Source organism: Suncus etruscus, chromosome 7 (genome assembly GCF_024139225.1).
Source record: "Suncus etruscus isolate mSunEtr1 chromosome 7, mSunEtr1.pri.cur, whole genome shotgun sequence".
Classification (NCBI taxonomy): Eukaryota; Metazoa; Chordata; class Mammalia; order Eulipotyphla; family Soricidae; genus Suncus; species Suncus etruscus.
The window spans coordinates 103,897,815-103,925,028 of record NC_064854.1 but is presented as its reverse complement, the minus strand read 5'-3'; the positions used below and the strand labels follow the sequence as shown (position 1 = coordinate 103,925,028).

Below are 27,214 nucleotides of genomic sequence, written 5' to 3'. Positions count from 1 at the left end.
AGTGCCAGACCTTTCTTCAATGTACTTGAATGAGATTTACTGTCACTCTCTTCTTTATAACTATAATCTTTTTTGTTTTCTTTTATTTTTGGGTCATACCCAGCAGCACTTGGGTTTCTCCTGGCTCTGTGCTCAGAAGTCACTCCTGGCAGGATCAAGCATCCAAACGGGATGCCAGGATTCAAACTGGTGTTCGTCTTGTGTTGGCTGCATGCAAGGCAAATGCCTTACCGCTCTGCTATTGCTCCGGCTATAACTATGATCTTGGTAGAGTGGCCCCTAGCAAACTTTGGAAGGCTATGTATTTCATTAAAAGGATCAAAGCCTATTGATGCTTCCACTAACACTTTTGACTGAGAATTTAAAATTTATGTATTACTTTTACCTTCACCATTTATGACTTAGAAATTTGTGAAAACAATGAAGTTCACAAGGAAGACAGTTGTTATTTTGATCTGACTTACCAGTAAGCAAGGGATGGATGTTCCTGAAGAGTTTGGGTTGGAAAGGCTGGTAGTGTCTTTAAATCCTTTCTGGCATTTTCATCACTAAAAAAAAAGATGAATAGAGCAGTGTCAGTCACTGTCACCTAAAATATTATTCAAGTTAGTCCCAGATGAAATCTGAAAAGTAACAATAGCACATCAATTTCTATCAAAAGGCAGTTGACTAGAAAAAAACCCCTAGTATGATTACCTAGTATATATATTCTGAAGATTAAGACAAAAGTTTTTTCAATAATTTTAAACTGTCATAGTTCCATTTCTCTCACTCTTCTCCTAAACATTTTAGTATATATTTCCTGAATACATACTACATAATTATTATTGTAATGGGTATTTTCCATTTTTACACAGCATTTTTCAAATTACATTATACACTTTATGTATCTATAGAATACATAATTATATTAATGGCAACAAAATATTCATCATGTTAGAATACTAGTTACCATAAAATCATTCATGGAGTATCACCAGGGCTGGGGAGATAGCACACAGATTTGGCAGTTAAGTGTTTTGCATATGGCATATGCTGGAACTGATTGAATCCTGGCATCACATATTCATTACTCATACGCATTACACATAACTCTGGAGGTCCCTGGAGTACCATTATATTTGGCTCCAGTGGCCCCAGCACATTGGGATGGATTTGGTGTAAGATCCAAGCATCTCTGCATCCTAGGACTCTCTCCATAAAACGCTGACCTTGTTGGTCAAGGAGCAGCCCAAGTATTCTCTGAACACTGAACAACAATAACAACAACAAAGCAATAAAAAAAGCACACACAGGGTTAGAGAGACAGCACAGTGGTAGGGTGTTAGCCTTGCAAGCAGCCAATCCAAGTTGGACAGTGGTTTGAATCCCAGCATCCCATATGGTCCCCTTTGCCTGCCAGGAGCAATTTCTGAGCACAGAGCCGGGAGTAATCCCTGAGCATGACCGGGTGTGACCCCAAAAGCTACAACAAACAAAGCAAAACAAAAACAAACAAAAGAACCACACACTGTGTCATCTTTTTTTTTTTATAGTTGATGTTGCATTTTTTTTTATGGTTGATGTTGTAATAAGGTTTTTGAAGGTTACACTTCAGCTATATCTTTACTAGTCTCTAAAACAAAATAAAGGGGCCAGAGCCATAACACAATGGGTCGGGCATTTGCCTTGCATGTGACCTGACATCCCATATGGTCGCCCAAGCTCTCCAGGAGTGATTTCTGAGCACAAAACAAGAGTAACCCCTGAGGGGCTGGAAAGATAGCACAGTGGTAGGGCGTTTGCCTTGCACGCTGAAGGACAGTGCTTCCAATCCCGGCAGCCCATATGGTCCCCAGAGTCTGCCGGGGTTGAGGGGGGCAATTTCTGTGCATAGAGCCAGGAGTAGTCCTGAGCGCTGCTGGGTGTGACCCAAAAACCAAAACCAAACCAAACCAAACCAAAACAAAACAAAACAAAACAAAAAACAAACAAAAAAGTAACCCCTGAGGCCGATGGGTGTGGCCCCCAAACAAACAAAATAATAAAATAAAGCAAAATAAACCTAAAGAACTATCTATGTGAACTTACCTAAATATGACTTGAAAACTTGTTTTTAGCGAAATATAAGCTATCCCATAAATCATATTAAGTGAACTAAAATGTACTAAAATGAACTAAAATACAGTTGAGATAGCACAGAGGTTAGGCACTTGACTTGCAAGTGGCCATTTCATTTCAGCCCCCAGCACTACCTCTGGTTGATTTTCTGAGCACTAGCAGAATGACCTTTGAGCAGAGCCAAAAGTAGCCCCTGAGTTCTACTGGATGTGATCCCCAAATCTAGGGAAAAAAAAAAAACCAACAAAAAGTACCTTGTGTAAGGTCAGGTATTAACTAATTATAAAGTGACAAAATTCAAAAGAAAAGGGTCCAGTCCTTACAAATTTAATCAAAAGAAGAACAGATCATACAACTGGTCCTATCATACAACATAACTGGTCCTGTACTGACTGACTGAGAAAAATGAACTGTCCCAAGTATTAAGGCATTAGTCTCTGAAAAAATAGTCATTACTCTCTAGGATTCAGCAGAGCATAAGAAAAGTATATAAAAGGGGCTGCAGAGATAGCATGGAGGTAAGGCGTTTGCCTTTCATGCAAGAGGTCATCGGTTCGAATCCCAGCGTCCCATATGGTCCCCTGTGCCTGCCAGGAGCAATTTCTGAGCATGGAGCCAGGAGTAACCCCTGAGCACTGCCGGGAGTGACCCAAAAACCACAAAAAAAAAAAAAAATTAAAAAAAAAAAAAAAAAAAAAAAAGAAAAGTATATAAAAAAAACTATCAACATTCTGGTCAAACTGCTGTTCATCAAGCAGCATGTTAATAACTTACTTATTTTCCACTTCTTTCTATATTTACCGTTACTATTGTTTATGAGAACTTAATGAAAAACCATCATTCTGAAAGACACTTCGAAGGCATTACTTAATATGGGTCTCATCACAACTATTTTCATATGATAAAAGTGTGAGGTTTACAGAGGGTAAACCACTTGCTCAATGTTTCACAGCTATAATGAGAAGCCAGAGGCAAATCCAGTTCTCTCTGATAACAAAGACCAAAACTAGAATCTTCACTTTTGTTTGTTTGTTTGTTTTTTGGGCCACACCTGTTTGATGCTCAGCGGTTATTCCTGGCTAAGTGCTCAGAAATTGCCCCTGGCTTGGGGGGACTATATGGGACACCGGGGGATTGAACTGCAGTCTTTCCTTGGCTAGCGCTTGCAAGGCAGACACCTTACCTCTAGTGCCACCTCACCGGCCCCTAGGCTCTTCACTTTTATTACTTAGCCCAAATCAAACTCCCAGGACAGGGTCTTCCAAGAGAAAGAGCATAAATCACCTCATCTCTAACAGGTCCTAAACAATTCCTCTTTATCCTTACCTCTAGTTACACATGAAAATGCAGTTCTGTTTCAAAATAGCTTGACTAGTTTCAAAATCCATCAGTTTTATACTTGCAAGCTTGCATGAAGTTTCTTGGGGTTTATTCCAATAAAAATATTGAAAAACAACGGAAACTCCTCCATCTGAAGGACCAAATATTGACCCCAAGGTGAGTTTTCTTCTTAAGCATTGAACACTTCTCGGTCATTTATTAAAGAAGGAACTAGGGAATCAATCTCAATTTGCAGATCATTTGACATAATTGCCCTATGCTCTATCAAAATTTGCTCACTGTCACTTGATACAATTTGCTGTTAAATGGCTCTTCTTTAGTATCTATATTAAAAACATTAATTTTCTGGATTTATTTTATCACTTAAGGTTGCCATGTATACAGGACAACCATGAATACACTAAGCATAAACTTCTAATAAGATTAGGTAGCTAAGGGGCCAGAGAGATATAATACAGAGGTTTAAATGGTTTGCCTTGCATGCAGTTAACCCTAATTTAATTCCCAGCACAGCATCTGGTTTCCTGAGCACTAAGAGGAGACAGGACTAATCCCTGAACACCACTCACTGGGTGTGATCCAGTAATCCCCCCCCAAAAAAGAAAAAAAAAAAGAAAGACTAAAGACTATAGTTGAGTGTCTCCTGACTTGAGATTATACTTGCACACGTCAACTTTACATTTCAAAACCAGGCTTGTGATCATGAAAGATCTGGTTTTACAAATTGCTAATAATTAAATAAAGTCAGTTGACTCCTATTCTTACACAAGGATGAATCTCTCTATTCATTTGAAATCTGAGCAGCGTGGCTCAAGCACATTGACAAATCTTGGCGAACTGGTTTGAGCTTCCTGAAAATCAAAATATACTATAATCCAATTTATTCATATGAAAGGTCACCTGTCAACTCTCAGTAATGATATTTATTTTTCATAAGTATTTCTTTCATGCTTCATTCTTCAAATCCTATTTCCGTTTTTAAAGAAGTTGGCCTGTGTCTTTTTTTTTTTTTATAAGGGAAAGTTCACGTATATGTTCTAAAATGATACTTCCTGTCATTAATCCTCCACACTTGTGTTGCTATCTTCTTGGTTCCATGTGAACAGATACTATTTTTTTCTTTCTTTTATTCTTGTTTTTAATTTTTTTTTCTTTTTGGTGGGGTATATCAGCATTGTTAAGAAATTACTTCTAACTCTGTTCTCATGAATCACTTCTAGTGATACTTGGGTGACTTTATGGGATGCTGGGGATCAAACCCTGTTTGGTCACATGCAAGGCAAGTTTCCTACCAACTGCACTATCACTCCAGCCCATACATGCTATTTTTAAAATTATAATTACTATTAAAACAGTGAAGAATTTACTATGCCAGAAGTTGCTGTTTATCATACATTTATTTATTTACTTGGCCTATTTGTATTAAGAGTATGTTGCATATTTGGCAAGTGGAACCGTCATATGATAAAACTGCTGCTGCTTTTTTCTGCATGCCCAACATTACATAGGGGCTACACTAATTTTTCTGCTTAGGAGTCACTCTTGGCAGTGTTCTGGAGACCACATGGTATCAGAGATTGAACCTGGGGCTTTCCCATGCAGAGCATGCCCTCCAGCTCTTTGAGCTATCTCTCTGGCTACTGAAACTGGGTTTTTTTTTTTTTCTTTTGGTTTGGGGAACCACACCCTGCAATGCTTAAGACTTATTCCAGGCTCTGTGCTCAGGGATCACTTCTGGTGAGTTTGAGGACATTATATGGGGCTCAAAGGGACCACATGTGGTATCAGGCATCAAACCCAGGTCAGCATTGTACAAAGCAAGTGGCCTAATATTAATGCTATCTCTCTGGGAAAGAGTAAGAATTTCAGGGAATGGAGAGCACATAAAACTTAGTGCAGTAGAGTTCTGGCTGTGGTTGCATGATTATTATTTTCTTATCTCTTCTTTAAACCATATATATTTGCTTTCAACAGTCTTTGATGTGATATAGTCACATTAAAATCAAAATCAGGGCCAGAGTAATAGCACTGCAGGTATGTACTTGCCTTGCACGCCACCGATCCAGGTTCAATCCCTGGCATTCCATATGGTCTTCTGAGCCATATGGTCTCTAGATCACCACCAGGAGTAATATTTTTTTGTTTGTTTGTTTTTAGGCCACACTCAGTTATTCCTGGCTCTGAGCTCAGAAATTGCTCCTGGCTTGGGGGACCATATGGGATGCCTGGGATCAAAGCACGGTTCGTCCTGTGTCAGCCACATGAAAGGCAAATACCCTACTGCTGCGCCACTGCATACCATCTCTCCGGCTCCAGGAGTAACTCTTTTTTTTAATTAATATTTTTATTTAAACACCTTGATTACAAATATGATATAGCGTTTCAGTCGTGTAAAGAACACCTCCCTTCACCAGTGCAACATTCCCACCACCAATGTCCCAAATCTCCCTCCTCCCCACCTCTACCCCCACCTGTACTCTAGACAAGCTTTCTACTCCCTCATTCATTCGCATTGTTATGATAGTTCTCAGTGTAGTTATTTCTCTAACTGCACTCATCACTCTTTGTGGTGAGCTTCATGTCGTGAGCTGGTCTAGGAATAACCCCTGAGACAGAAATAAACAAAAAAACAAAACTAAAATTAATATGAGCAGGTGCTGAAGAATAAGCCTACTGGCATTTACAAAGAACTGCAATGCTAGTGAAAGGTTAGTTTTGAATTTACTATGTCCACCCCCTACCCCATGAAAACATTGGGGATTACAATCACTGGCACAATGTTTTCAAATAAAGCTTCATCATGTTTAGAATTAGGACCAATACCAGGATTTCATGCTTGAGAGGAGCTGAGTACACATTCATTCATTTATGAATGACACCAATATTAATGTTTTAGGAATACTATGCTACTACAACACACCCACCACCAGACTATCTCCTATACCAGTGGTCGGCAATCTTTTTTTCAACTGAGCCAAATCTCGCCAAAACCACGATTGAAATTTATTTTGAGAGCCACACAGGGCACGCACTGACAGAGACTAGGAGCAGAGTCCTGACTCCTGGAGCGGCCTCCCGGCACACAGAAGAGCCAAATTAAAAGTGTAAAGAGCCACATGTGGCTCGGAAGCCGCAGGTTGCCGATCACTGCCCTATACCGTTGTCTGTAGGTTCACTCTCATTCTCTCTTTCACCCCCCCCCCCCCCAAACAAGCACACACACACTTGGCAGATTTAGGTCTAAAGACTGAATTCTGGATGCCTTCTTGTTCACTCTTGGAATAAGCCGATCCAGAAATTTACCCGGAGGGCCCGGAGAGATAGCACAACGGTGCTTGCCTTGCAAGCAGCCGATCCAAGACCAAAGGTGGTTGGTTTGAATCCCGGTGTCCCATATGGTCCCCCGTGCCTGCCAGGAGCTATTTCTGAGCAGACAGCCAGGAGTAACCCCTGAGCACTGCCGGGTGTGGCCCAAAAACCAAAAACCAAAAAAAAAAAAAAAAAAAAAAAAGAAATTTACCCGGAAGCCTGAAGCCAATGAATCTACTGAGCTGGCAGACAGCCAGGTCAGACTTCAACATAGGCAGGCAATTTGGTTTATGATTCAAGATAGATCTGAAAGGGACAGATCAAAAGTACAGTGGATAGGCTTTTGCCTTGCATGTGAACTGTCCTGGGCTTGAACCCCAGCATTGCATATGGCAACCTGAACACTGTTAAGAATGATTCCTGAGTCCAAAGCCAAGGTAAGCCCTGAGCACAGCCTGATGTGGCCCCAAAACAAACAACCAAGGGGAAAAAAAAGAAGATAAATCTGAGACAAGAGAGGGCCTAAATGCAGCTAAGGGGGATGACGTGCAGGGAGAGGGAGTAAATGGGTAATGAGCAGGCCCGAGATGTCTCTGCCTTTCACCAGCCAGAAATGTATTCTCCTTACCCAAACATTCTTGACCTTAATGGCCATCTAAGTGTTATTTTAAAGGTGTACTTGACTGGAGTTGTCAAGGGGAGTCCAGGTCCTCACCAGAGAGAATGCCCATAAATCTCTGACTTGTTACATTTCTTTTTTTTTTTTTTTTTTTGGTTTTTGGGTCACACCCGGCACCGCTCAGGGGTTACTCCTGGCTCTACACTCAGAAATCGCTCCTGGCAGGCTCAGGGGACCATATGGGACGCCGGGATTCGAACCGATGACCTTCTGCATGAAAGGCAAACTCCTTACCCTCCATGCTATCTCTCCGGCCCGACTTGTTACATTTCTAACCAAACTAGAGCTGCTGGAGGTGCTCCCGCTGTTTTATTAATCATTCCAAGCAGAAATTCAGAAGCCACAATATGATATACATATACATATACATATATACATATACATACACACATACACACACACACACACACACACACACTTGTGGTTCATCTGGTCATCTTGATCTAGGCTGATTCTTTAAGGATTTCAGACTCCTATTTTGAGAGTTTTTAGAAAAGAAGTAGCCAGGTGACTCGCCATTTAGCTTCTCTGATAATTTTTCAGGCAATGATTTCTGTTAGTGTTCTCAAGGCCCCTTTCATGACTATTGTTTTTCTTTCCTGACCTCAAAAGCCAGGAAGGAATGTGACAACCTCGCTTGTTTTTCTTTTTTTTGAAAAAGCCACATGTTGGCAAAAGCCAAGTCCCTCTTTGTATGTACTGAGGCACTTGTGCGGAACAGCCACCCCCAGCAAATGTGGGCACCTGTTTTTGGAGAATTGCAAACTTCTCTGCAGGGATAATCAGCCATCTGCCACAGGCAAGCTACTCTATAAGGAGTATAGACAATCAGTGAATGGTGGATGTTAGCATTTTTCAGAGCAAACGAATCAGAGTTCCTTTGAAGCTTGCTATTAGTTGTGTTTGCGAAGAGGCTATCATGAGCTTTGAGGACAGTGAAAAAAAAAAAAAAAACAACAACAACCAAAAAACCCTCAAACCTCTTATTTATCTTTTCTTTTCGATGCTAAAGTTCTTCCTTGCCCAGAACCCAAAGCCCAGATAGATGCCTTAAAAATAATCAGATTTAATCTGACTAAAATCAAAGAGCTACAAAACCATACTAAATAAAAATCAACTTATTTAAATAATGAGGGGGTTGATAGAGTGATAGAGCAATGGGTAGGGCGTTTGCCTTGCATGTGGCCAAGTCAGGTTAGATCCCTAGTATTCACATGGTCCCTTAAGCCTGCCAGTGATTTTGGAGTGCAGGGGTTACTCAGGAGTAACCCCTGAGTACCACCAGTATAGCCCCAAAACAAACAAACAAACAATCAAAAAAGAGGGAATGTAGTAGAATAGTGAATAAGATGCTGCTTTGTAAGTAGCAAACCTACGTTTTTCCCTGATACCACATATGGTCCCCCAAGCCCCGCCAGGAGTAATTCCTGAACAAAGCCAGGAGTAAATCTGAGCAGCATTGGGTATGGCCCCAAACCAAAACTTTAAAAAAAAAAATTAAAAATAATGTGGGGCCTGCCTTGCATGTGGCCAACTGGGATTCTATCCTTGACCTCTTTGGTTCCCTGAGCCCAGTCAGAAATGATCCCTGAGCACAGAACAAAAAGAAAGTCCTAAACTCTGCTGGGTGTAGTCCAAAAACAAAAAGATGGGAGTGGAGAGGGTACAGGAGAGAGTACAGAAGCTAAAGCACTTGCTAAGCTGACCCATGACCAATCCCTAGCACGTTATATTAGTCTTACGAGTCCTGCTAAGAGTGATTTCTAAACAGAAAGCCAGGAGTAAGTTCCAAGCCCCATCTAGTGTGGTTCAAAAAAGAAAACAGAACAATAAAAAGTCACTTGGGTCTTAAGTTCTATTTTTCTCTGCACATTAACTCTTAAAAGTTTTATTTTAGAGCTGAAGAGATAGCACAGCGATAAGGCATTTGCCATGCAAACAACTGATCCAGGACAAGGATGGTTCAAATCCTGGTATCCCATATGGACCGCCGTGCCTGCCAGGAGTGATTTCTAAGGAGTGCTCAGGAGTAATCCCTGAGCACCGCCAGGTGTGACCCAAAAATCAAAAATGAATATGTGAGTGTAAGAAAATTACAGCAAACACTTCTTTGAACGCTCAAAGTAAATTCTACCAATAGCCTAAATATCTGAAATCAATCTGAAGATTGTGAAAAGAGGGCTCTAAAAACTTGGCCAAATTGTCTCAAAAGAGAGCTCTGATATTGTTTTTCATAACTTAAGATTCAGTATCATTGAGTATGGCATTAACTAGAAATATTTGCCAGCCTTCTGGCATTGCCTGGTACAGACCTTTTGATAAGCTACTTTTTACTATGCTGGCTAGAAACCAATGTGATCATCAGAAGAATGGGCCATGGTAATAATCATAACATATGTTTACTTAATGACTACAGTGTACAGTGTAACAGGTACCAATTTAACAAAGCATTTGTACTGGATTCACTGTATAAGTGGACAACCTGCATTAATTTGTCATTATTGGGGCCAGAGCCAAGAACATGGGGTAGGGTGTTTGTTTTGCAATAGGCCAACCCAGGTTCGATCCCTGGGCTCCTATGTGGTCCCACTAGCCTGCCAGAAGTGATTTCTGGGCACAGAGCCAGGAGTAACCACTGAGCCCCATTTAGTGTGGCCCCAAAACCAAACACACACACACACACACACACACACACACACACACACACACACACACACACACACACACACACACACACACACACAAAGTGTCATTATTAATTTTGGTTACATTAATTTCCTCCACTTATATACTGATAGCTTGGTGATTGATGATTAGAAGTTTAAGGTATATTTTCAGTTTTTTTAGAGTAGTTTTCCATTGGCCCAATTGTCTCCAAGTCACTTATTTGTAATAAAAACATTTCAGTTAGTTGAAAACCTGACCTTAAATGATGAATTCAGTTTATTATTTCCTACTCTTTTTTTTTTTTTTTTTGGTTTTTGGGTCACACCCGGCGATGCTCAGGGGTTACTCCTGGCTATCTGCTCAAAAATAGCTCCTGGCAGGCACGGGGAACCATATGGGACACCGGGATTCGAACCAACCAGCTTTGGTCCTGGATCGGCTGCTTGCAAGGCAAACGCCGCTGTGCTATCTCTCCGGGCCCTATTTCTTAGTCTTAATAACTTCTCTGTAGGGCTGAAGAGATGATACTACAGTGGTTGAACATTAGCCTTGCTTGTGGCTGACCCAAGGTTAGTCCCCAACACCATATATGGTCCCCATAAGCCTTGACAGTGATTTTTTAGAACAAAGCCAAGAAAAATCCCTAAACACAGCTGGGTATGCCCCTAAGCCAATAATAATATACAAATACTCTGGTCTTTCTTCACTTACAGATTCAGAAACTGAAGAGGGAGATGGTATCCTTAAACAAAAGGTTACAACTAATGAATAAAGGTGTCATAAAATATAAGAAGATTTAATAGGTAGTTAACAATCATTTTTGTTTGTTTTATTTGGGGCCACAATGTGTTGCTCAGCATAGAGTCTAAGTAAGCATAATTAGCTGGTTTCTCAAAAGAAGCACTTTTTTGGCCAGGAATGTGATTCAGGCGTAAAATGAGACCTGGGTCCACACCCCACCACCACACAATGCTTCCAGCAATTCCAACAGGCTAGGCAGAAGGAGGAGAGCCCACAAAAACCTCTCCTACAGGAGGAATAAGGTCTAAGTATCATCATTTCCTTTTGTTTTTTTGTTTTTTGGTTTTTCGGGCCACACCCGTTTGATGCTCAGGGGTTACTCCTGGCTAAGAGCTCAGAAATTGCCTCTGGCTTGGGGGGACCATATGGGATGCCGAGGATCGAACCCCATTTCGATCTTTCCTTGGCTAGCACTTGCAAGGCAGACACCTTACCTCTAGTGCCACCTTGCTGGCCCCATCATTTCCTTTTCATAGAGATGAAAACTGATGTTTTAAGAACGACTAAAACATGCAATTATTAAAACTTAAATTTTAAGCCAGAAAGGAGTAGGCATGCTTCGAAAAAATGTTTTGATAGCTTTATCTCACTTTCCTAGGACTCATGACCATGGGAAACATTGGGAAGCAGTAGGTGATCTGGAAAGGGAAGTTTCCTGTCAGATTCACTGGTGACAGCCAAATCCCTAATTATAAAGTGGCCAATGCTTAATCCACAACTTAATTAAAATGTTTATTTCTGGGCTGGAGAGATAGCATGGAGGTAAGGCGTTTGCCTTTTATGCAGAAGGTCATCGGTTCGAATTCCGGCGTCCCATATGGTCCCTCGTGCCTGCCAGGAGCAATTTCTGAGCATGGAGCCAGGAATAACCCCTGAGCACTGCTGGGTGTGACCCAAAAACCACCACCAAAAAAAAAATGTTTATTTCTTGGGTGAGGACAGGCAGCTTTTTAAAATTAATTTCTGAATGTAGAGCCTGGAGAACCCCCTGAGTGCCTCCAGGTGTGCCCCCCCCAAAGAAACAAATTCAGTTATCAACTTTTTTTTTACACAGAAACAGATCCTAAAATTCACAGCAGGTTTTTAAAAAAGTTCACCAAGGATGTAGCTTTGTGGTAAAGCGCATGCCCAACAAACATGAATCAGACCAGAGAGATAGTACAGTGGGTTGTGGGCTAGTTTTTCACCACTTACCTAAACTCTGCCAGGAATGATTCCTGGGTGCAGAGGCAGGAGTAAGCCCTAAGCACTTTCAGGTGTGACTCAAACACCAAAAACAAACAAACAAACAAACAAATAAAATATAGCAAAGAATTCAAATTACAGCACCACCCCCACAAAGACTGTTATAACATAAGGATTCTTGATGCTCTATTATTTATATTGGCTCAAAAATACCTATAAAGATGTCTATCCTGGGCAAGTTATAGCTATCACTAGACATTAAAGTCATTGATGAGATGAAGAAAGTGCACGTGTCATTACTTTCTTTCATAGCAAACTGGTGACTCTTGCACATGAGAGGCCTGTTCAGGAAAATCTGCAGGTGCTCAAGGCCAGAGCAGTGACTAAAGGAGAAGGCTTCCCATCTGCTCACTCACTCTACACATCGGTTCAAGTCAACTCAACGCCAAATTCCATTGCTGGTTACAGCAGACAATTAACTTAGAGAAAATAATGCTCATAGACGAAGATAAATTCATTATTGATAAAATAAGTTTCTCTCTCTCTCTTTCCACTACTCCAGTCCCAACCCCGTCAGCAAGTAATAGTCAACTTATTTCATCTGATCTAACTCCTGAGTTCACAGACAGGGACAACCAAGGCCCACCAAGTTAGAAGACTTACCAAAAGTCTCTGGAGGATGCAGCACTATGTCCAGAGAACTAGAGGCTAGGGTGTCTGGAAGTAGGGGGTTGGGTGGAGAAAGTAAAGGGATAGTAAGAGTGGAGAAAGGGAGGAGGAGGAAGAAGGACTGGAAAAACCAGGCTGGCTGGGCCAGAACCAGCCCTGACACTACCCCATCCTCCAGGTCACAGGTCTTTCCATTTTTGGAATGTCTTCCCCACCCTACTCACACATTTCCCAGTTACACCTCCAGCCAAATCTCCCTACAAATCTCTTCACAATGGTGTGGAAAGAGAGCTAGAGCACTAAAAGGATCATAAAGGTCACAATCTGCAGATGAAGCTAGGGATGGTTCTCCTTCACTGCTTTGGGGAAACAAGGAGGAGTCAACACTCCCCTTTATCCACCAGAAAAGAAGTGCCATACCAGGGTTCTGGTGTGAGTTTCTAGACTGGCTGGTCCCCAGCACAGTAAAGGGAGAAATTGTGGTTTTACAGGAGCCAGTCCTAACAGCCAAGAAGGCCTTATTACAGAGAAACTCATTTACTTCTTACAGCCACAGCCACCCAAGCTTCAGGGACTATTTCTAATTTATGGAAGGAAAGTTCTAAGGAAGTAATGAGTTTTGTGGTGTTGTTGCCCTCCAGGATTTGGATGTAGGATAGTGCAGTTTCCGTGTGCCCAGAAAGCAATCAAGGGACTAGCCAACCAGCCTGAAATCTCTGATTAAATATAAAAAGTTTAGGGCTGGAGAGATAGGTCCAATGCCAGCTTTGCCATGCTTGCTCAACCTAGGTTTGGCACCACTTGTAGTATTCCAAACCCCATCAGTGGTGATCCCTGAATCAGAGCCAAGAGACACTCTTAACACTCCTTTGTGACCCTCAAACCAAAATAATAATAACAATAAGGTTTGGCATTAAAACTGGATTCCGTCCCAGGACTCTGTGTTCTTGGGGGTTTGTGATCTTAAATGAACCTCAATAATGTCATTATTAACACAGGGAGAGTAAGGAGAGTATAAGGAAAAGGGAACTTGGGACAGTAGTAGAGGGTTACTGATACTCTGCTGGTGGGGGTGGTGTAGACACCGATAAAATTGCAAGTATAAAGAAATATTATAGAAACTGTTATAAAATATGTTGCCACAATAAAAAATAGGGCTACACGGAGAGATAGCACAGTGGCGTTTGCCTTGCAAGCAGCCGATCCAGGACCAAAGGTGATTGGTTCGAATCCCGGTGTCCCATATGGTCCCCTGTGCCTGCCAGGAGCTATTTCTGAGCAGACAGCCAGGAGTAACCCCTGAGCATCGCTGGGTGTGGCCAAAAAAAAAAAAAATAGGTCTAGTGAGCTATTGTAAGTGTCTTTGGAAGAAAGGAATTGCAGATGAAGCTAGGGGTGACTCTCCTTCATTGCTCTGGGGAAACAAGGAGGAGTCAACACCACTTTATCCACCAGAAAAGAAGTGCCACACCAGGGTTCGGGTATGTGCAAGTATTTCTAGACATTGAACAAAGATAGACTCCTTGAGTTGCATATGGAACCCAAGATTTTACCAAATAACTGCCACTACTCTTAGCCAAGAGTAGGGTTGGATCATTACCCTGAGAATTCCTAATAACTAGTTTAGGCAAAAGTTGCCAGACTCCACTTTCAGAAAGGGAGGAAGGTCATATTCCCCTTTCTGCATGAACTACATCAGCTCAACACCATATCCTCCATCCTCCTATGAAATGGTCCAGCTCTGAATGGTCGAGTGACTGAAATCAAATAATATAGACAGCTAAATCCTCTCAGGATTTAGAGTTTAGACTACAGGGTTGAAAACTCTAAGTCTTTTCTTTTGGAGGAAGATTGGGCACAGCCCCTCCACATTTACACTTACCTTGTCACCAGAAAACCTATTGCTGCCCTCTTCCCATCAGAAAAACAACCTGGCTCCTCCACCAAGCTCCAAAAAGAAAAATAATGGCCACCATTGCTTCCCAGGTAGCCTGGTCCAAGCTGATATCTCTGACATTCTCAGAAGGGATAGGGAGGGGGCATAGATTCTCCTTTCTACATGAACTACAGCAGCCCAACTCCAACTTCCAACAAAATTTGTTTCTGATCTATAAGTCCTGAACTACATGGACACCTCAATATTTTCTAGTACAGTCAGCGCAGTAGAATCACAGGAAATTTGATAGGAAAGTTACATAATAATCTAGCAACATCAGTGAGCCTTAACAGTAAAACAAAAGGCTCAAATAGCACCAATAGCCCAGTAAATCCTTAGCCACTGACTTTAGTAACACCACGAAGAGATAGAACATCATTTCAAATCAACTGTGTTGACCTAAGTTTTGATAATTTCATTTGCCTTTATGCTATACCAAGCAATATAAAGTAAATTTGTTTGTGCCTGCAAGGAGGCAGGCTATGATGGTGGGTAGGAAACTGGAGACAGGAAAGTCACAATGGTTGTGAAGTTGTTTACACATATAATGCCTCAAACGACTGTATTATAAATGACTTGGTAATTGATGGTGTTGTAATTAAAATCAGAAAAAATCGCCACTGGATTCAATATTTAGACTTCAATAATTACTTGTGTTTATCTGAAATTTAAATGTAAATGGGTAGCTGATATTTTTATTTGTTAAACTTGGTAACTCTCAGGGGCCGGCGCGGTGGCGCTAGAGGCAAGGTGTCTGTCTGCCTTGCTAGTGCTATCTAAGAATGGACTGCGGTTCAATCCCTGGCGTCCCATATGATTCCCCAAGCCAGGAACGACTTCTGAGCGCATAGCCAGGAGTAACCCCTGAGCGTCACCGGGTGTGGCCCAAAAACAAAAACAAAAACAAAAACAAAACAAAAAAAAACACAAAAAAACAAACCAAACCAAAACAAAACAAAACAAAAAACTTGGTAACTCTATGGGCCTATAAGTAAAGTCTGTATAAGTAAATCACATAGGAAAAGAACTTACAAACCAAAGTGCCCGAATCTCAAATCACCAGAACTTTGAGGCCTGGTTGCAGTAACTGTGGAAGTTCATGTTCTTCCACCATCAAGAACAATTTATAAAGGCTGTTTCATAAAAAAAAATTCCCTTCTCTCCTCACTTGGAAACAAAGGTACAGGAAAATAGCCTTTCTTCTAGAAAGTACTAAGTCCTCTCACCTCTGCCATTACATTCTCTGAACAGAAGACACACTACCCAATTCATCTGTTTGCATGATGAGAACAATGGTCAGTTTTTTTTGTACGTCTAAAGAATGTCATTATAATGAAAATGTGCTGAGAGATGAGGGATTTTTCTAAGCATTAGCCAGCTTGTCTACTCTGAATTACTTTCAACTCTTCAAAAAGAAAGATTGAATCATAACAATGATTCAGTCTGTGAATCAGATTAATATGGAAACACCTGCATATTAAAATAAAATATAAATGTATAGGGACAGAAAGCAGCATCAAGGTGGCAGGAGCCCAGAGACATGGAATGAGAAGTAGGGAGTGATTTAGAGGACAGATATTCAGCTGTGTTAAAATTAAGATTCCTTGGACCAGAATGATAGTAAGATGGAACTATTTATTTAAAGTGTAGGATGCTTGCCTTGCATGCAGCTGACTGAGGCTGAAACTCTAGCATTCCCTGAGCACTCTCAGAAATAATTCCTGAGTGCAGTGCCAGAATTGATTCCTGAGCATTACTAAGCATGACCCCAAATTAAAAAAAAAAAATAATGGCTGCAGCAATAGCACAGTGGGTAAGGAATTTGTCTTGCACACACTGACCTGGGTTTAATCTCTGGCATCCCATGTGGTCCCCTCCAGCCAGCCAGGAGTAATTTCTGAGCACAGAGTTATGAGTAAACCCTGAGCTCCACTGGGTCTGGCCCACAAAACAAAATAATAAACAAACAAACAAGATTAAGATTTCTGGAAGCTTGATGGCACAGTACTAAATATCATTGATTCATGAACTTCAAAATGGCTTAGATTGCCAAGGGTGTAGTTCAGTGGCAGAGTACAGTGATAGAGTACTTGCCTTGTGTGTATGTGGTGCTGGGTTTCTCTACCCCCAGCACCTGGAAAAAAAGAAAGATTTGAAGATGACCTGGTAGACAAAGTGTATGTGCTTTACCTTTAGGAAGCATGGGTTTGATCCCTGGCACCACATGGTCACCTGAATGCCTCCAGGAGTAAATATGAACTATTGCCAGGAATAGTTTCAGTGCCCTGCTGAGGGTGACCCCCAAATCATGAATAAATATAGAAAGTTAAGATGGTAAGTTTTATAGTATGTATATTTTATAGAAAGGGAAAACATGCACTTTTGACCACTTCTATTAGTGCTCAGTACTTACTACTGTCTCTGTTCTCAGGGGTGTTAGGGGACCTGCTAGTATTAGGGGACCATTTGGGGCACAGGGTCAGTTATAAGCAAGTCAAGCATCTTAACTTCTATAGTCTCTCTCTGGCTCTATCTTGTTACAATTTTAAAAATTAGGTGATCTCATATAATTTAGAAGAGAAAGAAAAACAATGAACACAGTATTTTCCTACCAAGGAATGTGAAGCCAAGAAATATAGTCCTCTCCTGGGATGTTTCCAATTAGACAAGTAAAGATTATTAATGGTCAACTTGAAGTTTCAGAGCTTTATCTCTTCTTCCTGCCAATGTGCTATACTAGGTTGTGCCTTTCTCTCATCACACAAAAACTGAATTAACCACATTAGTCGTGTGACTAGATGACAAGACTCAGTTCATACAATGCTGTATCCCTCTGTACCAAACCAAAAAGCACTTAAATGCATGTTAGCATGAAATATAGAAGTCAGGTCCTACAATGTAATCCCTCAGCACTGGCTCTCTATATGACTGAATCCCCAACATGTAAATGCTTTAGGTGCCTGTCTTTTTTTTTTTAAACAATATCTTTATTTAAGCACCATGATTATAAACATGTTTATAGATGGGTTTCAGTCATAAAAAAGAACACTTCTCTTTACCAGTGCAACAATCCGACCACCCATGCCCTCCATCTCCTTCCTCCCCCACACCCTGCCTGTATTTGAGATAGGCATTCTACTTCTCTCACTCACTACCATTGTCATGATAGCTGTTCCTGCAGTTATTTCTCTAACTGCATTCACCACTTTTTGTGGTAAGCTTCATATCGAGGGGTGGTCCTTCCAGTCCTCATCTCAATTTTCTCTGGAGTATAATAATTTACAATATTGTCTTTTATTTTTCTTAAAACCCATAGATGAGTGAGACTACTATTGTAAGTGGCCAACTAGCCTGTTTGATTGTAGTATCCAAGTAGCAATATTAATTTTGGGACTGATCCTCACTCTGGAGATACCAACAGTTTAAAGCTATATTATTAAAGTGAAACTTGCAAGGTTTTTATTGTTGTTTACTTATCAGATATTTAAATTGTGGTTTGTAGTACTTTTGAAATGGAAAATACTTTAGCTGAGAAATGCAGGAAAATGCAAAAACCTTGACTTTTTAGCATATCTTTAATTGATGCATAGACCTTAGTTTTCCTTGAAGTGGAGATCAAACTCTTTTCCTAATAGGGTTGTTTTGAATAAGATCACAGTGAGCTTTGTAACTGACTAAGAACTATCAAAACAAATAACACTTCTTTGATTCAAATACATAGAAGACCTCTATTTTCCAAAAAGTCAAGAGTAAAATAATTTGTTTTGGAAGACTTATATACTAGGCACTGAACTAAATATGGGTTACTTTATATAATCTGCACAATATTTTTCACAGCTAACATATTCATCCCCATTTTATAAATATATACACAAGACTAGGACTTAAAAGGTAATGGGACTTGCTTTGGGAAGGCAACAACATGCCTTGGGGTTAGATTAGAAAAGGAGGGGCCAGAAAGATGGGTAGGGTGCTTGCCTTGCTCAAGGCCAACCCAGGTTGAATCTTCAGCACCATTCATATATGGGACCTTAAGCATTGCCAGATATGATCCCTGAGCACAGAACCAAAAGTAAGTCCTGAGCACCATCAGGTGTGACCCCTCTTCAAAAAAGATAGCAAAGGAGCCTAGTATGAATCCAAGATCAGACTTAGTGCTGAAGCCATTACAATGGTTCATCAAACAACATGTGCAGAATCTGGCATGTGAGGCCAGGAATTCTTCAAAGCCTCACTGCATGTGACTATCCGTCAGAAGGTATCTTTCAGTATCCTTGGATCCACTTTTGAGGAAATACCAAATAGAGTAGAGTGTTAAATAAAAAATGAGAATTCAGGACCAGAATGATAGTACAGTGGGTAGAGTGTTTGCCTGGCATGAGGCTGACATGGGATCACTCTCCGGCATTCCATAGGGTTTCCTGAGCCACCAAGAGTGAGCTCTGAGCTCTGCTGGATGTGAGCCAGAGGGAGTCCTAAGTTCTCCTGGGTGTATTTCATAAAACAAACTAAAGCAATAACCTTCAAAATTCAAACAACAAAATATACCCCAAAGAACAAAAGGTGAGGTTTCAAATTCAAGTTTCCCCTTTTCATGCCACAGATGTGGAACCTAGGCCATAAGACCTCAAGTACAAATATATGAGTACCTGGCCCCTAGTGCATAATGATAAATGGAAAACATGAGTTCTGTCATTAGAGATAGCCTGGGTTGAACTCCAGCTCGACATCTTTTGTGACCTGTGCAAGTTATTCAATCTTTTTGGTATTCAGGTTCCTCACTTGTAAAATGAGGATAATGATACTACATGGCTCATAGAGCTAGTTGCTACATGGGTTAAGGAACTGAATGTTTAGGAAGCATTTAGAATTGAGAACTTTGGGTGCTGATGCCAAGCATTTTCCTATACAGTTCTTACGAATTTTCTCTCTCAACTTTTGCCACAGTTCTGAGGTGAAGGTTATGTCCCATTAGTCTGCAGCCTGGGAGATCATGCATATTAGAATTAAAAAGGGTTAAGAAGGGGTCCTTCTTTCTCTCTCTCCTTTCCTCCTTCCCTACCTCATTTTTTCCCTTCCTTTATCCTGGGGGGGGGGAATAAAAAGAAGGGGTCTGAAGAGATAGCACAGTGGTAAGGCGTTTGCCTTGCCCATGGCCAGTCCTGGATGGATATGGTTCAATTCCCAGCATCCCATATAGTCCTCCGAGCCTGCCAAGGGCAATTTCTGAGCACAGAGCCAGGAGTGACTCAAAAAGCAAAACAAAATAAAACAAACAAACAAACAAAAAAGGGTTAAGAAGTCTCACAGTGATTCTGCTAAAAAGAGTGGTTTGTAGACTTCTCTGAGCAATTCCATCTTTTCCAATGGAGGAAGATGCTAATCTATTTAATATCTACATGAGGACCCCTTCTTTTGATAGCCATTTACTTAACATCCAGGTAACTTGAATGCCTCTGTGCCTTCCACAGCTATGATCAGCTACATGCTTTTTAAGGATCCATGAAAAGTGAAAATAGGCAGATATATGGGTCATATGTGAGATTCTGAGTTCATTATGAATCTAAAAATATTCAAATCAGGGACTAGAACCTCAACACAGAGGGTAGAGCATTTATCTTGTACATGACTGAACTGGGTTTGAAGCCCAGCACACATATGGTTCCCCAAGCTTGACAGGAAGAATTTCTGGCACTTCCAGATGTGTCAATTCTGGATGTGCCAGAAGTTAGCCCTATGCACATCCAGGTGTGGTCCCAAAGCAAAAACAAAAACCAACCAAACAAAAAATAACCCAAACCAAACAAACTAAATCACTAAGACTTTAAGTTGGCGATAGAAGAAAATCAAAGCAAGCCTGGTGGGGCCTCCTGAGCAGGGGGACAGGAGACCAAGGAACTGCTCAGGTCATACACCCATGAAGTCCATTCTCTCAACAGCTTTTCCTTGGTTAATTTCCAAGTCTCAGAACTTGCTATCTGCCTATGCAGTTTCATGTGTCTGTAATGGTCACTGAATGAGCCTATTCACGAATACATATAAAACCCAGTCTCAAAGTCACTGCTCCCAAAGGTCGACAGGTTCTGACCAGGCCTCACACATGCTGGAGTGGTCACAAACTGCTCTACATAGCAGAAAAAGGCTTCAAGCCTTGTTTTGAGAGATTTTCGATAAGCAAACTATGTCATAATCCCAGAAGTATACGTTCCATTGAAAGATGAAATACACTCCTGGTGTGAGTGTCCTATAACTCTACTTATAGATTCTACTAAGATGAGCTTCTTATATACAAATAACATTACAAATCTTGCCTTACATATGGTCAACCTAGGTTCAATTCCCAGCACCAAGGGTCTCCTGAGCCTGCCGGAAGTGAGTGAAGAGCCAGGAGTTACCGCCTGGAGCACAGCCAGGTGTGCCGCTCAAACAAAACAAAACATTGTATTTTGTTGTTGATAAATGAAGTCATGAGGTACAAAGAAAAAAAGTCTCTATGAAGTTCCTCATCTCACTGTACTGAAACAACTGTTAACTATAAGAATAACAGCTCATTTCCCCCCTGCCCCTACCATAAAGCAACAGTGTGCAAAGGGCTGTTAGCAGGCATTATTTCCATATCCATGTGAGAATCTCACAGGTCAGACTCATAATTATCTTTATTTACATCTGAGGAAAATGAGGTTGTGTGATGTTCAGTAACTTAGCCAAGATAGTTAAGAAGAGGCAGTATCTGCTTTGCCTAACTTCAGAATTCATTTTCTTTTTTTTTTTTTTTTTTTTTTTGGTTTTTTTGGGCCACACCCAGCGTTGCTCAGGGGTTACTCCTGGCTGTCTGCTCAGAAATAGCTCCTGGCAGGCACGGGGGACCATATGGGACACCGGGATTTGAACCAACCACCTTTGGTCCTGGATCGGCTGCTTGCAAGGCAAACGCCGCTGTGCTATCTCTCCGGGCCCCAGAATTCATTTTCTGTAGTTACTGTTTCTACACTGGATGACAGGAGATCCTGGAACTTGTTCTTTTTGTTTGTGGGTCACACCGGGCAGTGCTCAACGATTACTCTGGGCTCTGCACTCAGAAATCATTCCTGGCAGGCTCACGGGACCATATGGGATGCCAGGGATTGAATTCAGGTTGCCACCTGTAAGGCAAATATCCTACCCACTACGCTATTACTTTGACCCCATCCCAGACCTTCTACTGAAATGTATTTTATCTTAGTGCTTTGGATATGTTATACTATTTGATTCCTTTTAACATATTTTACTTTTGTGAATATCTTATAATACACACAATATTAGTATAGTTCTATATACATATGCATGTAACTTCATAAACAAGTACATTAAAATTTACATTAATTGGGTATTGATGAACTCTATAGGAATAAAAATATATATCCTTGTACTACACAATTAACAAACAGACCATCTGCTTTATATATGTGTATGCAATGATATTAAATATATTGTTATATGGGCTTTTTTTCTTTTCTTTTCTTTTTTTTTTTGGAGTCACACTTGGTAGTGTTTAGAGACACTTCTGGTCATGTTTGGGGGAACACAATAGTACTATGGATAGAATCTGGCCTCCCATGTGCGAAGCAGATCATACCTGCTCATTGGTACTATCCCCCTGGAATTTTGTGCTTTAAAAATAGATAAATTGGGACTAGAGTGATAGCACAGTGGGTAGGGCATTTGCCTTGCATGTAACCAATCTGGGTTCTAGCCCCGGCATCCCATATGGTCCCTGAGCCTGCCAGGAGTGATCTCTGAGTACAGAGCCAGGAATAACTCTTGAGTGCCGCTAGGGGTGTTTGGGGGTATTTCTGGCTTGGCAATGTTTAGAGAGAGATCATTCCTGGGAGTGCATGGGAAAATGTATATGATGCTGTGGATCTGGGGATCAAATCAGGAGTGGATGAATGCAAATGTGTCCTGGTAATTTTATTCTATGTCAATAGAAGTTCAACTACAGCAAATTTTTTTTTGGTTTGATTTTGGATCACATCTCGTGGTGATTATTCTGGGCTCTGTAATCAGGGATCACTCCTAATGGAGCTCAGTGGAACATATGGGGAGCTGGGGGGGATTAAACTAGGGTCAGCCATGTACAAGGCAAATGATCTGCCCCAGTTCACCATCTCCCTAACCTCATCTACAGTAACATTTTTAGTGTATTGATCTCCTAAGTACTAATGGTAATAGGTAATATTTAATGATTTTAGAACAAGGGTCTGATATCTATCCTATCTCCCTATGTTGTCAACCCTATCTAATAGGTAATAGAATATAATTAAATACCATGGCTGGAAATCTGTTTTTTTTTTTTTTTTTTTACATTCCCATCAATGTTCAAGGATCACATCAGGTGAGCTTAGGAAACCATGTGTGGTGCTAGGATACAAACCTAAGTCAGCTGCATACAAGGCAAGTGCCTTTCTTACTGTACTATCACTCTTTATTTTTTTGTTTTTTGTTTTTTTTGGGGCCACACCCAGCATTGCTCAGGGGTTACTCCTGGCTGTCTGCTCAGAAATAGCTCCTGGCAGGCACGGGGTACCATATGGGACACCGGGATTTGAACCAACCACCTTTGATCCTGGATCAGCTTGCAATGCAAACACTGCTGTGCTATCTCTCCGGGCCCCCCTCTTTATTTTTTATTAGGAAAAAATCTCTTGAGTTAGAGAGAAAGCATGATGAGTAACTTATTTGCCTTGCAAGCACAAACTGGTTTGATGCCATCACTGCATAGGCGTGCTAAGTGCCACCAGGAATGACCCCTAAGCAGAGTCCAGAGTAAGTCCTGAGCACAGCTGGGTAGAGTACCCCCCCTAAAAAATTCAATCCCAAAACCCAAAATATATTTACATCTTCTCAAAGGAGTTGAAATCAAGGGCTGGAGTGATAGTGTAGTAGGTAGGGCATATACCTTACATGTGGCCAATCCTAGATTCAATTCCAGATTCAATCCCCAGTATCCCATATGGTCCCCCATGCCTGCCAGGGGTAATTTCTGAGTTCATATCCAGGAGTAACCCCTGATCATCACTGGGCATAGCCCACAATGAAATAAAATAAAATAAAATAAAGGCATTTTATAATTGAATTTATAGCAACATTATTCACTAAAGTAAAAATGTGGATATAGGGAGCTAAAGATATTTAATGGTAGAGTTTCAGTCCCATAAGAAAATATTTTAGAGCCGGAGTGATAACACAGTGGTAGGGCATTTGCCTTGCACACAGTCGACCTGAGACGAATCTGGGTTCAATCCATGACATTCCATATGGTTCCCCGTGCCTGCCAGGAGTGATTTCTGAGTGCAGAGCCAGGACTAACCCCAAAGTGCCCCTGGGTGTGGTCCTCCCCCAAAAAAAACTAAAAAAAAAAAAAAAAAAAAAGAAGAAAAATATATTTTAATGGGGGCTAGAGTGGTAGCGCAGTGGTAGGGCATTTGCCTTAGCGGACTGTGGTTCAATCCCCTGGTGCCCCATATGGTCTCCCAAGTCATGAGCGATTTCTGAGCACATAGCCAGTAGGAACCTCTTAGTATCATTGGGTGTGGCCCTAACACTGTAAAAAAAAAGAAGATTTTAATAATTGGTACTGGTAAGGGTTATACAACAGTTCACTGAACTGAACACTTAAACATAGTTAAGGAGGGGGCCAAAGAGATAGCACAGTGGTAGGACTTTTGCCTTACACACAGCCAATTCAGGAGGGATGGTGATTAGAATCCTGGCATCCCTTGAGCCTGGGAGGAGCAACTTCTGAGCACTGAGCCAGGAGTAACCCCTGAGCACCACCAGTTATGACTCAAAACAAAACAAAACAAAAAAGCAAACAAACAGTTAAGGAGGTTAAAAATACAAAAACAGGGGCCAGAGAGATAGCATGGAGGCAAGGGTGGTTGCCTTGCATGCAGAAGGACGTGGTTCGAATCCCGGCACGGGCCTGCCAGGAGCAATTTCTGAGCGTAGAGCCAGGAGTAACCCCTGAGCGCTGCCGGGTGTGACCCAAAAACAAACAAACAAACAAACAAAAAATACAAAAACAGTAGCAGAAGCATATCTTGCAAAAACAGAACTGGGGCTGGAGCGATAGCATGGAGGTAAGGCATTTGCCTTGCATGCAGAAGGGCAGAAGGTCTGCAGTTTGAATCCTGGCATCCCATATGGTCCCCTGAGCCTGCCGGGAATGATTTCTTTCTTTCTTTGCTTTTTTTTTTTGGTTTTTGGGCCACACCCGGCGGTGCTCAGGGGTTACTCCTGGCTGTCTGCTCAGAAATAGCTCCTGGCAGGCACGGGGGCCCATATGAGACACCAGGATTCAAACCAACCACCTTTGGTCCTGGATCGGCTGCTTGCAAGGCAAACACCGCTGTGCTATCTCTCCGGGCCTGCCATGAGTGATTTCTGAGTGTAGAGCCAGGAGTAACCCCTGAGCACTGCTGGGTGTGACCCAAAAACCAAAATACAAAACAAAACAAAACAAAAACAGACAGAACTTAGTGGAAGGTGAAAGCAAACTTCCAAGTATGGAGTCTCCTTTCTGGGTCAGGCATCCTGAAGAGGACCTTAATTTATTTGGTCCCAGTAACAAAACTCTTAATGATAAGGGGACCTTCAGAGGGCTCAAGGTCTCACCTGCAGCACCATAAAAAGTGATTGTCTCAAACTCACTGAATCCACATGCAATTTCCCAACCTCTTATAAAAGATGTAAAATGACTATGGCTCAGCAATAAAAGGAAGATGGGAAACCCAGTTTGCATCTATCTTTGCTTGGGCCTGTGCCCATAAACGCCCTAGGAGTTTAATCTACAAGAACAAAGGGGTTGAGCAATGAGAAAAAGAAGTATTCCAAGGGCATTGGTGACCAAGTGCTCATTTCCTGTTTTCTCACCAGTAAGCTATCACTTTAAGTGACTAATATTAGACTCAGGGATATGCCACTGATAACAGCTCTTCCCATGGTAGAGTCCACTGCCTGCTGGCTTCTATCAGAGATGGCAGAGATCTATGGAAGCACTTACTCATGTATAGATTAAAATAGTAAAACTGAGTGGGGAGATCTGTAGACTGTAGGTCTGGTTTTGTCTACCTCAGTTGTCTTGGATATGTCACTCATCAGATCATTAGCTTCAAAATAAAAATTTAAATGTGTTTTCTTGGGGTATCCCTAACATTCTACACTTAGAACAGATAAAAAAAAAAAAAAGTGCCAGGGCCTGAGAGATAGTACAGCTGTAGAACATTTGTCTTGGGGCCGGAGAGATAGCATGGAGGTAAGGAGGTAAGGTCATCGGTTCGAATCCCGGTGTCCCATATGGTCCCCCGTGCTTGCCAGGAGCAATTTCTGAGCATGGAGCTAGGAGTAACCCCTGAGCACAGCCAGGTGAGACCCAAAAACCAAAAAAAAAAAAAAAAAAAAAGAACATTTGTCTTGCATGCAGTGAATCCAGGAGAGACGGTGGTTCAAATCCCAGCATCCCATACGATCCCCTGAGCCTACCAGGAGTGATTTCTGAGTGCAGAGCCAGGAATAAACCCTGAGTTCTGCCAAGTGTGACCCCCACCGCCCAAAAAAGTGCCCATTATATGATTCTTTCTTAATTCAGGAATTACAAAAGAAGCAGATTTTGAACATCATGTTTACCCTGCTAGAGAGTTAACAGTATTCAGACTGGAGAGATAATATAGTGGGTGGCTGGTTTTCTTGGACATGGTTGACCTGGGTTCAAACCTGGGCAACCCATATGGTCCTGAGCCTCACCAGGAATATCCCTGAGTAAATACTGCCAGGTATGGCCAAAACCAACCAAACAAAAAAAGACAGAGAAAAGGGTTAATGGGATTAAAGCCAAGAACAGTAATAAACTGGCAGCGAGTATAAAGAGCAGCCTTCTGCAAACTGCTTATCTGTTAAGAATGAGTTTTCAGTTAAACAAATAAGCACACACTTTAATAAGAGAAGGCCGCAGAACACTATTTTGGTAAGAGGCTTATTCATCAGTGATAAATGAGTGTGGCAAATATTGCTTAAGCGTCTTCTCTGATTCATCTTATACATGAGTACACTGAAATCTTGGAGAAAACTTAAACTTTGCTTAACATTTAACTAGGTCTGTCCCACACTTATTAGTTCCCTGTCCCACACTTATTAGTTATCTATTTATTATTATTTAAAAAATTAAACTGAATGCTTAACTTGGGATTTTGCCATCGGGAAATATTAAACCATAATATGATTATATATGTACATATATATATATATATAATGCCATAGAACATTTCTGAATCTAAATTGTAACATGAGGTTATTATACCAATCTTATAGGGTGGAGATGACAATTAATGAATTAATGCTTGGGACACATGTCAGCTTCATACTTAGAAGTGTTTATAAACCATTAAAAAAATTATGTGAGCCAAGGGTCGGAGAGATAGCATGGAGGTAAGGCATTTACTTTGCGTGCAGAAGACTGGTTCAAATCCTGGCATCCCATATGGTCCTCT

The 27,214-nt window shown here is 41.2% G+C and overlaps 1 protein-coding gene across 1 annotated transcript in view; it reads right to left on the bottom strand.

Moving 5' to 3' along the window:
• The window catches only part of FRMD4B (FERM domain containing 4B), a 253,675-nt gene that overhangs the window by 66,269 nt on the left and 160,192 nt on the right, over window positions 1-27,214 (bottom strand). The window contains exon 8 of the mRNA XM_049777265.1: window positions 465-548. Coding sequence (XP_049633222.1) covers window positions 465-548 — 84 coding nt within the window. The remainder of the gene's footprint in view (window positions 1-464; window positions 549-27,214) is intronic.